General features: G+C 38.9%; 1 protein-coding gene across 1 annotated transcript in view; it reads left to right on the forward strand.

Annotated features, from left to right (window-relative positions):
- Positions 1–9,700, forward strand: part of pex14 (peroxisomal biogenesis factor 14) — a 45,105-nt gene extending 35,405 nt beyond the window's left edge. The window contains exons 8-10 of the mRNA XM_079239526.1: positions 5,512–5,603; positions 7,308–7,793; positions 9,120–9,700. Of these exons, the coding sequence (XP_079095652.1) occupies positions 5,512–5,603; positions 7,308–7,791 (576 nt within the window). The 3' untranslated portion in view covers positions 7,792–7,793; positions 9,120–9,700. The remainder of the gene's footprint in view (positions 1–5,511; positions 5,604–7,307; positions 7,794–9,119) is intronic.
- Positions 9,701–11,875: the final 2,175 nt, after the last annotated feature.

Here is an 11,875-nt window from a genome sequence, read left to right on the forward strand (position 1 = left end):
TAGTATCATATAACACTTCCCATTGGAAATGGTGCTGGGACATCTTTCTGGATTGGGATAACATCCCTCAGATCCCATTAGATTAGCATCCAGGGAATTTGGAGGTTCTGTGAACGTGTTAGGCTTTTTTATTCTTCAAGCTTCTTCAGGCTTTTGCCTAACCAGTTTTTGCAATTCCCATTTCTGTCTTAATGGGATAGGTTGCTATTGTCGCAACACCGGGGAAGTGACTGTTCTACAAAGATGTTGACAAAGATGGCAAGGTATCATCTATGTGATTTCCAAGGTGTTGGTTTTCCTCAGTCAAACTTTAGAAGTTGTTGCCGTTTTAATGGCTCATCTGTGTGGTTGATCTCTCCAAACACAATCATGTCACTAAATTATATGACTTTTATTATTATTTTTTTTAATAACCAACAGTAACACGAAGTAGCCTCACAAAGCTTTACTGTAATTATGACTTAGGAGTTACAGATCCCTCCTTTAAATCTTCTCAATTTTTTGATCAAAGTGTTTGTGGGAGGCTGGAGCAGACAGTAACTTTAAATTGCAGAAGAGCATAATAAACATAAAGTTGCTGGTTAAAATCTTCAGATTGATGAGAAGAAAGCAAGGCCTCTGTGCACTAAAATCTTTTATTCTGCCTGAGTCATAACTGTGCAAGATGGGCAGCCTTATTGTACTGTAAATCATCAGAACACAAACTACAAAGAAGTAAGGTGCATTTCATCATGGAACTGTAATCTGTATTCATATCTTTTGTCTTCGCCTTGATTTTTATGGACAGCGTTTATAATTTACTCAGAATTGTGTTTAGGTGAATCCTACTGAGTGATTGTTTTAAAAACTTATGTGCTGGGCTGAAATGCTGCTTGATTCTTTTATAACGCAGCCCATAAATCGCTTTATGATCTCTAAGGCTCTAGAAATTGCCTTGGAAGAGACGATCTGATACAATGTTTTATGTCCACAGCTTGTTAAGCACATGGATGTGTAACTGTAGCATCTGGATATTGCAGGAAAACATATGTGGACACATCTGCTTCAGCACAAACGAGGAATCAAAATATGGATCTCTTCCTTGGAGCAAGTTCATCAAAAAGTGATAACGCGTAGCTCCTTTTTGCTCCATTCCAAGGTTTGGGCCCAGCTTGGTCTTTATGCAATGTAGAAAAAGTGTAGGTCCTAATCTGTATGTGTGAGGACTTCGGAGCAAATGGTGTGATTTGACCGCATACTGGTCTGAAACCGAACTACATAAGTTTTACCCTCTGTCAGATTGGAGGTCCAGTTGAAACAATAAGTTTCCTCCAGCATTGAAGAACAAGAGATGTTATTTCTTTTCACCTGTCATCACTAAATCACAGATTGGATTAAAAAGTCTACTTCATTTGCTATGAGTGCCTTGTTGGACAGCAGTAGTGTATAAAAAGTATATTTCCCATCAAAACACCCATTAAACAAATCATAAACCCTGCTTTATAGTTATAGCGTTGATCTTAAATTTTCCCTGTGAGTCGGCACCAGGTCTTCTGTTGTCTCAGGCCATTGGGGAAATTGGGAAATTGTTTTCAGGTCCGGGATGTTTGATGAGAAACACATGTTGGAGCTAAGGAGCTACTTATCATTCACCGTTTGTGGCTTTCAGGGTTTGCTGCACCACACTGCTTAAAGCACGCCACACTTAGCAATTATACCGCTCAACGCGGAAATGTGCCTTTAACCCAAAACACATGGAGACTTCTGTTTCCTCAGCTGCTAAGAAAACATTTCTCTTAGTTTGAAACCGCTCAATTGCGGAGTGTGTCCGCTATCCCTAAAGTGGGGACCTCATTATGGAAGTGAGTTTAGGCAGACTGACTCACGTCGTCTCATGCACACACCCACAGAGCACGGGCTGATGTAGCACATTTCCAGACTTCAGTGTTTTCTTACTTATGATTCTGTTAGGAAATGCTGCTGTACAGTATCACTAGTGTTTAGGATAGATTTGCCTCAGGATGATTCATCCCTGATGTTAAAGAGCCGAGTCTCTTTCTGCTCCATTATCATTACAAATCTGCCTGTTAACTGTGTTTGCCCCTCTGTCTCAACTCACTGATCGTTCTCTTTATTAGTGGATACTACATAGAAGATTAGAAACCGCCTCCTTGCTTGCACAAGACAAAGTGCCAGTGGGAAAGTGCATAAATCGAGTGAAATCAATTTCACTGTACCAGTGTATCCACTCAAAAACACTCCTCTGGGGACTTCCTTTTGAAACTAATTCCATCATAAATATACATGTGTTCTACGAAAACACACTGTCTGCTGGCAGAATAACTGTGAATTAATTTGCCTTCAGACACTCTTAAACAAGGCTTGTTAAAGATCTTATCTTGTTGCTAATGGTCCAAAGGCATTTATCTTCATTTAGCCAGATGCACTGCCATCCTTAGTTGCTGCTTGAGTCAATGTTGTCTTTTTTTCTCTGTATTAGTAATATGTATAATTTTTCTCTTTTTTTAAAAAAAATTTTCTACTCTGCTGACTTGTTTAGTAAACCAGCAGAAAAATGCCAACCCCTAGTACCAACCTGAGGCATATTAGTAGGGGGAACACCCATTACTCAGTAAAAATCCACTGCCAGCTTGCTTGTTGCTGGTTCATGGTTTAATAGGTGGCATCATTTGGCGAGTGTTTCACTTTGTTTTGGCTGGTTGGCTCATTTGTTCTGTGGTTGTTTGTTCATGCATAATGATTTTTACAGTGTGCAGTTTGAAGCAAAAGTTACACTTGCCACCATACATCGCAAAACCCTAAGAACCCTAAGAACCCAATACCCACATCCTAGGACTTGATTTGTTTTGGGGTTTTTTGTCAGTTTACATTATTATTTTTGTTAAGAGAGGTATGGAAACCCATGAAAATATTTAGTAAATTATTTTTCACTTAAATAGAGAAGAAGTTGCTGTTTGACCTGTAAAATGTAACTATTTACTTCAAAGGGGCCCAATAGTTCTCATGTAACTCAAAGCAAGCCACATTTAAGGGATCATTATACCAACCAAAGAAGGGTCATCAGCTGCGTCATATTTAAATCAAAAGCAAGTTTTATAAGTTAAACACATTTATAGGGCACAATCTTTAATTTCATATGTGAATAATCTGAATTGCATTGAAAAGCTATTGAGAATTTAAGCTTCATTGAATTAGTTATAAATAAATAAATAATTAAATTAGCATTAGTCTACATATATTTTGGCTAAAAAGAAGAATACTAATTTAAGAATTGGATTCCGTTAGAAAGGATTGCATGTCTTTAAAAATGTACTTGATTAATGAGCTTAATGATGGCAGAGGTTAAATACTTCCGTCTGTGGTTGTTTAAGCATCACAACTGACACGCTTGTGTGGTCTACTGGATATGTGTTAACTCTTCAGGTGGAGCTTTTAAACTCGACATTCTTCAATTCTCTGCAGTCACAGATACCCCCCTCCACTCAGCTTTCACCCAAGCTCCCAGTGCACTTAACACACAGTTCCCAGACAATGTGTGTGTGTGTATATACACACTGACATAATGTATCTCAGAGCTGAAACTCGGTCTTTGCCCAACATTTAATTAGGTTTCTTCAGACTTAATAAGACATATGTCAGAGTTAGTGTTGTGTGACAAGCCTTGATGTGAGATATGATATGGTGCTGCTCTGTAGATAATGCATATTATGAATGTAGCTGGTGGTTAACATGTCGACTCTGAAGCATTCTTTTCTTACTTTAGGTGACATAAGTAAATATACATAATCACATTTCACTTATTTCAAAAAGCTACCCTTTTCTTCAAGGGATTCAGTGCCTTGGAAATCTCTTAGCTCAGCCTTTACAGCAATTAATTTTTTTTCAGCATAAAATGAGAGAGAAGCGGAATTGAGCCTTATTATACGGGTGCCTTGGGGAGGCGAGGGATTAAGATGGTTCTAATGAGGTGACGGCTGTAATAAGAGTGTCTTCAGCAGGCCTCCAATGCACCACCTCTAAAACATAGCTCCTTATCAGGGAGGTTTAGGAGCCGATAAGAGCCAAAAAAAAAAAAAAAAGAACCTCCTTACTCCCAGTCTTTTCTGTCTCCCGTCACTTCTCCTCCTCTTCCTCCCTCTATCCACTGTAAATGAGTCTGATCCCTTTCAGATGCGATTCAATTAATTTCTCTTAGATTTAATTACAAGCAAAAGAGTCCGAGTTATCCCTCTCCCCTCGATAGGGGGTCCAGGTTTCCTAACAGGCTTCCTCCAGTGAGTCAGGAGAGTCTTAATTACAGCTTTTACTTTTCTTTTATCCCACTTTTTCCCTTGTCTGCTCCTTTTAATCCCCCTGGTCACATCGGTCTATCCTCTGGCTTTTGCACATGTTTTAGTTTATTTGAAAGTAGGCAAAGAAGGGGAAGCAAGTTATACATGTCATTGGATCCAAAATATTTTGGCAGTAGTGCCTTCTCCTTGTGCTTTCTCACTGGGTCCAAATGTCTAACATCAGACCTTCAATGGAGGAAGCTTGCCTTTTCTGTTATAAAACATCTAACACAGGTGTGTTCAGGCTGGTATTTCTTCCCCCTCTGAAGTTTCTGTGATTCATTTACAGATTTTATAGATTATCTTACAGATTTTGCAGCAGTTCCAGTTCACGGTTTTTCCTATTGCATTTGATTTGTGATGCATTTCTTTCCAGGCCTTTGTCAAAACCTGCCTTTTTTATAGCTAAGTCGAGCCTATCCCTAAAAAAGTGCTGCAGAGACAAATTTTCTACTGCAATTTGCCATTCAAATTCTTTTCCATTATACCCTGTAGCATTTCATGCTACACCAGTTTTGTGTGTGTGTGTGTGTGTGTGTGTGTGTGTGTGTGTGTGTGTGTGTGTGTGTGTGTGTGTGTGTGTGTGTGCACCTGTGATAACACAAGCCTTTGATAAAAGACAAAAAGAACAAAACAAACTGCAAAGCTTTGGTCTGCCTTTATGAATGTCGCCATTGTTTAGGATAGTCATTATCCAAAACATCGCACACTGACCTAATCTTTTCTAGATAGTATGGAAAATTATGTAAAAACAGCATGATTCACACTCACCAGACTTCCTGACATCATAAAGGGAGGCTGCAGAGAGGTTGTTTGTCGTCCTCTCTCATCACCCACAGTAGGCAGTTGTGAGGTTGTTATGGTGACTGATGGCTTGATGATACAAAAACATGTGGCTTTTGCATTTGCATTTGCTGTATTTGTTTACTTTCCCTACCTTTTTATATATATATATATATATATATGTATATATATATATATATATATATATATATATATATATATATATATATAAGGTTTTAATATTTTATATAGTTGAGACTGATCATAGAGAAAATGCTAATAGACACACAATGTACTGGCTTTGCTGTGTGACCCCTCATTTGACCTGAACAGTGCTCATTTGTGTTCTTGTGTATCTCTAACAGTTTTGTGTGTCTCACTTGTGTTTTTCCATCAGGCTTCATCCTCAACCAACCGCATCCTGGACAACCAAACAGTTGGCGAGCTAAAGGCTGAGATTGCCTCTTTGAAGGGCTTACTGCTCAGCAGGTAACAAAGTTATTCAGACCCCTGTCACATGAAACAGTCCAAGCGTGCATGTGTGTCTATGTACATGTTGAGAGGCTTTGGACATATTGTTTTGGCACTTTTATCCCTCACTGCAGTCAATTTGAACTATTTGACCATGATAAACAGGAGCAAAGACCCATCACCTGGACAAAGAAGTGCACAAATGTTTGTTGATTTCATTATAAATATGGCTTACATCATCAATGGATTACCACCTAATCCTTAAAGTAAGTGAAGACCTTCCAGTTGGATAAATAGAAAAACAGGACCAAACCATAATACTAACTGCACCACTGTGTTTCTGTGATGGGATAAGGTTTTATGTTGGAGTCCAGTGTTTTGCTTCTACGAACATAATCCAACATATGTAAGTTTGCAAACTGTGGCTTTCATCTAAAGTCCCTAACTGGACACCGTTGTTGTGTGTTCAGATGATGGGCTCATGAACATCCATATTAACTTAGATTAGAGAGACCTGTTGTATCTAAGCAGCTACCCTGGGTAATTTTGTGGCCTAACAGACTACTTAATCTTCTGCTCTTGGATTTATCTTCATTGGTTGACCTCTGTTAGCAAGTCTAACCCAAGACCATTCCATACTTCTATTGGTGGATTAATGGAGCCCAAACTATAAAGAAGCTCCCACAAATATTTCTCTTTGAGGCGCTTACTGTAGCATTGTTCTGCTGGGGAGGACATGAAAGGCTTGAATGGATATGTAAAACAAAAAACAATCAACACACAGCTTTTGCAAACCACACCCTTGATTGTGCCATTCCATCTTTACTTTTTGTTTTTATTTTCTATTTTTTTCACAACTCTGTTTGGACAGTTGGCGCACTCCATCCATTAGTTAGACTTCTCTGTTTTAAGGCTTTCTGTCATAAATGACTATTGTGATAAGGTCTCACAATGACTCTGACATCCTTTCATTCTGGCTCAGTCTAATCAGGAACAGCCCAGCTCCGTCAGGTCCATTAGCATGCATGATTGTGTATCAGTGCCTATAATGAAGCCTGAAGTAAGGGTGTACATCAGAAATCCAGAGAGAACATAAATTACCTCAGAATGTTTGCTGTTTCTCCTCTCATACATTCTAATCAGTAATAATCTTATTGTCATTCACGATTTTTTTTTTTTTTTTTTTTAACTTTATCCTGACACTTGCAATGCGTTCGTCATGTTAATGGCTCAAATCACAAAATAAAGACTGTTCTCACCATCTGTCTCCAAACTTGGCACTTTCTCATCTAATTAAGTCAAATCATCTCCGAATTCTTTTTAAAGCACAAAGAAGTGCTGAACTCATCCAATGCTGTCTTTTTGATCTTAAAAGCTGGAGTATGTGTAATTAGTGAAAAAAAAAATCAAAAGAGTGTTTTTACCAGGTGTGATGAACATCTGGCTGTTAAGAGGAGAAAAAAAACACATATTCTCTGTTGTAATTTTAAGAAGCACATAGGGTGTTTAATGTGTGGCTGGATGCTAAAATGTAAAGGTGTGTTTGAGGTTGTGTTGTGACAAAGCACCTGACTGAGAAAGCTAAACGTACCTTTACATTTATGTGCTTGATAACATTGTGGAAAAGCTCTTCTCATACAGTCTGATTGCCACTAGTATTTTAAAACAGTTTTTATCCCTAACTTCTTCTTGTCTGCCTCCCCGTTTCCTCACACTCCACAGGAGACAGTTCCCGTCCACCCCTGCTATCCCTAAGATCCCCTCATGGCAGATTCCTCTGAAGCCACCCTCAGTGTCCAACTCGCCATCTATAAATCACGCCAACAGCAGCAGTGACATCTCCCCTGTCAGCAACGAGTCTGCCAACTCCTCCCCCAGCAAGGACGGACACCACAGTCCCCAGAATGCACTGGGAGGGCCAGACGGAGCCATTGGTATTAATGGGGATACCTGTACTGTGGGCCTGGGGACGACAACGCTGCCTCTGGACCAGATCCGCATGGAGGTGCAGGGGGAGGAGGAGAAGAAAGAGGAGGACGATATCAGCCATGTTGAAGAGGAAGAGGAGGAGGAGGAGGAGGAGGAGGAGGAGGAGGGTCTAAGCATGCAAACAGAGGATCGGCGAGGTGGAGATGGACAGATTAACGAACAGGTGGACAAACTGAGGCGACCTGAAGGTGCCAGCAATGAGAGCGAGGTTGATTAGATGTCAGTTGAAAGCACAGAGACACTGCAGAACACCACTCCTCATATCTGCTTCCGGCTTTGTTTCCCTTCTCTTCTCTGTGTACACTTACTCTTTTCTTTTAATCCATCCATCCCAGCATCCTTTCCTCCTTGCTTCTGCAGCGTCTTATTGTTGAGCAAAATGAGGAGTGGGTGTGAATGATACAATATCCACAAGCAACAGATACTGGAGTGTCTTAGTGGCAGGTGACCTAACCCGATTTACTTTTTAACATGCAAACAAAACGGCTGCATGCCATGTCCAAGTGACGTTTCTTTAAAAGGAGAAATGACAAGTAATTGTCAACTGAGAAGGACTTAAAAAGCCAATTTGCAATACTAACTGTGACTTACTGCTTTTCATTTCCATGATTTGGTCAGATATTTCACAGCTTTGCCTTGGGGTCCTTGTAATTGTACTAAGAGTCTTATTTAGACCAAAGAGGTTGAGCCGTGCAGGATATGTCTTCTGTACAAAGCAGCTGTGGGTCAGGAATCATATGTTACTTCAGTCTGAAAGTTACCCTGAGCTTCCAGTGAAGCATTAGCAGAGTTTGTCTCCCTGTTGATGGCAATAGGAGAGGACAAGCTCTTCCAGGGCCGCAGCTTTTAGCCTCTTTTATGTGTCCTTTTGCATTGGTGTCAGTCTGTCAATAATTCACAAGGCCAGCAGGGTGGCATTTGGGTGAAATAAAAGCCCTGAAATTCGAGATTAGAATGTGATGACGGGCTTTGTTCCATGCTGGTGTCAGAGCGCTCATATGCTCAGAGGAGGGGAAGATAAATGTCCCCCCCCCCCTCCGCTTTCCTTTTTCACTGAAGGCTGAATTGCGCATCTTTGCGAGCTTATTTGTGTGTGGCAGGCGAGAAAACCCAGACAGTCTGCTGAGCTGTATCTGTGTCTCCAGCAGGGCAGCTGATTTGGTTTGTGAAGTATGTTAATAATCAAATGATCAACAAATAACAGATGTATTAGTTCATGCAGCTTGAAATGTCAAGGAGGCTAAAAGCGGAAATCTAATACAGAAAGCCCAGTTGCATCGTATTATTTTCTGTGACGAACCCTCCGGTCCAAATTACGTAGGGCGTCCTACAGTGAGTAATCTTTACAGAAAACGGCGCCAATATTTTGTAATTAAGCAGCAGTAAGACGCGAGTGCTGCCACAGATGGAAGTTGCAGAACTTGTGTTACTTTTTTCTCTCAGTGTGGAGGTGGATGGGGGAAGTAGAAAAAAAATTACCCTGTGATTGAAAAGGAAAGTAATAAATGAATACTTGACTTATTGAATTACTCACTGTGTCTCCAGCTAACAAGAAGAGTCCATGAGTGAGAAGAAGGGATATCAGCTGTGGTGCCATTTCCACCTCTATCACATGGGGTTGAAGGACACTGCAGATATCTGAGACACACGTCCTGAACTAAAGAATGATTTTTGTTTTGTTGAATGAGATTAAGTTCTGACTGATGAAACGACCTTTCAGTATGCTGTAAATTCTATTTTTGGATGTTAAGTTTTTTTTTTTCTGTTATTAACTCTTTATCAAGAGAAAAACCTCAAAATTGCTTCATAACTACTGTAGTTTCTCTGATGGGTCCTCTGTAAAATGGTAAATGCTGTCTGAATTTTATCTATAGCTGTAATAAATCTGATTTATCTCATGAAATATTTCTTATACATTTCATCTCAGCTAAACATAACATACAGTACAAGATCCTGAATGTTAACTTGCCCTTTAAGTGGGTTTTGAACCTAAGACACTTTTTATTATTCAGATATATGTGGTTATGTGTGTTCAGACCAGGGACAAGGTCCTATTACAAGTTTCATTCAACAAGGACAATTTTATGTTTGTATGAAAATTTAAACATCTAATTCACCATTTTATTCTTAATAAAAATTGTCAAAGGTATCTGTATGTTTTTATATCTATAAATTCACGCCGTTTACGACAAGTATATTTGCATGTTTGACTAGAAAATGATGATTTAATCCAGCACCATCTGAATGCTAAAGTCACTTTAACCCTACTTACAAATATGACTACTCTGTTTATAGTACTTAGAGTAAAATCTACTGAATGGTTAGCATGACAGAGCAGGGACTTCCAGCACTTTTTTCAATTCTCTCTCTTGAAATGATTTGGATGTCACTTGCCTATAGACTAAATGTGTGATGTTTTGTTTATTTCTGTGGGTGGATCATCACCACTTGACTTTTGGTTTCTGTAGCACAAGTTCTGCCTTGAAGAATATGACTTATTATTCAATTTTCAGTACAATGAGGAAGCTATAATAAAGTTTCAGCAAGAGCTGATCATATTAGCAACTATTTTAAATAGTGTAGAGTTCCCCAAAATAGAGCCAACACTGGCTCTGAAATAGGTCCTTTCCTTTTTTTGTCTCCATCATATTTTTTGTTACATGCTTGGAGGTTTTTTTTTTGTTTTGTTTTTTTTAGCAGTGTGCTATTTATGCAGCTGGTAATTATTACTTAAATACTGGAATGGTAGATTGTATGAAATCATTTTTGCACAACTCTCATATTGTTGGGTTTGACAGAAAAGAAGAGATCTTTTTGTCAATGGTATCACTTTTATAGGTTGGAAAAAAATGTATCATTTAAGATCATATCTCAACAGGTTTTATTCTGGGGCACTCGTACATGAAGTGTCATTTGTAGACTCATTAAAGTTAGTTTTTCTCTTTTTTTTGGGCCGCACAAACTTGTTATATAGTATGTACTTGTCAGACCACATAGAAATATCAGTTTTCTTGAATTTCTGCTTGGTCCTACAAAGTTGTAATCTTTTATTAAATGTGAAAGTTTTATCCAGCTCTTGTTAACCCTTAGTCAACAAGTGATATCAGCAATATAGTATTCATTTCACGTGATACACTTATACCTTCTTATTAAAAACTAGCGAGAGAGCTAATGTGAGACTATTTACAGATTTAGTATAAATTAAAGATAAATGTTTCTCTCAAAAACAAGCTTGTTTTCTGGTTTACAGCACAGCCAGTAGATGGTGAAACCTGATGCCTACCTCCCACATTGAAGAAACACTTCAGATGGACATCACTTATCTTATCCAAGTACACATTAAAGTCCCCTTGACCCATTGGCCTATCAGCAGGTGGTATGCAGCACCCACTGTGGCCACAAAATAGGAAAACATAGTATTTCCCAGGACCAGTGAAGAGATTTTGGAAAAGCCGGAGTTAAAATATCTGTGAACCGAAGGGTTTAAAAGTTCATTGTTAGAGCTTCAAAACAGAAACAGGGAGCCTGACAATTTTGAAAGTTTTTTATATTCACTTGCAATGTTAAAATGCACCTGGCTCAAGTAGCAACCACCATGCAAAATGAAACCAGTACAGCTCGACTTCATTTCACTTTAGAAAAAAATGATCTCGAAATGAAGGCAATGTTAAAAGTTGCCTGAATCATCGTTTTGAGTCATTTGTAGTCATATGAATTCATACATTGGGTTTCTCTGCATCAATGTAACAGAGCAAACTTTTCTTAAAAAGAAAATATATATTATACATGACTGTTTAAGAAAGAAGCTACACATTGCGTTTGTTGGGTCTAAATTATCTTGTTGCCAGCTGTAAGATAATCACTCATGCAGTATTTATCCAATAGGAGTCTCCTGCCTATTTAATAAAAACCATGTGGCCATTTTTTTGTTTCACCAGGTAGGATATAATTGTTTTTGTTAAAAAGGTGCCAAACCAGCATACAGGCGTTATCTAAATGTGTTGTGTGGTGATGTGGATTAGCAACAGAAGAAAGACCTGGACAATAAACATGACATACAGTTCATGAGGAGCATCTTCTGTGGGAGTTCCTCCGTATGGGCTTGGAGTTATTTAAGGTCTTTTTAGGATGCATTTACATCCAATATTCCTGGAACATCTGGTTTGATTTGGTGCAGAAAGCTGAGCTATCTTACATAATGCGCTATAATACGCTCTTTATTTCCACTATTTTGTTCACTGGATGTTCTGTTGCTTCACGCTGGAAGTGAACTGTCTGATTGGTCTGCACCACGATGCAAT

The sequence above is a fragment of the Telmatherina bonti genome (assembly GCF_933228915.1).
Source record: "Telmatherina bonti genome assembly, chromosome: 4".
Lineage (NCBI taxonomy): Eukaryota > Metazoa > Chordata > Actinopteri > Atheriniformes > Telmatherinidae > Telmatherina > Telmatherina bonti.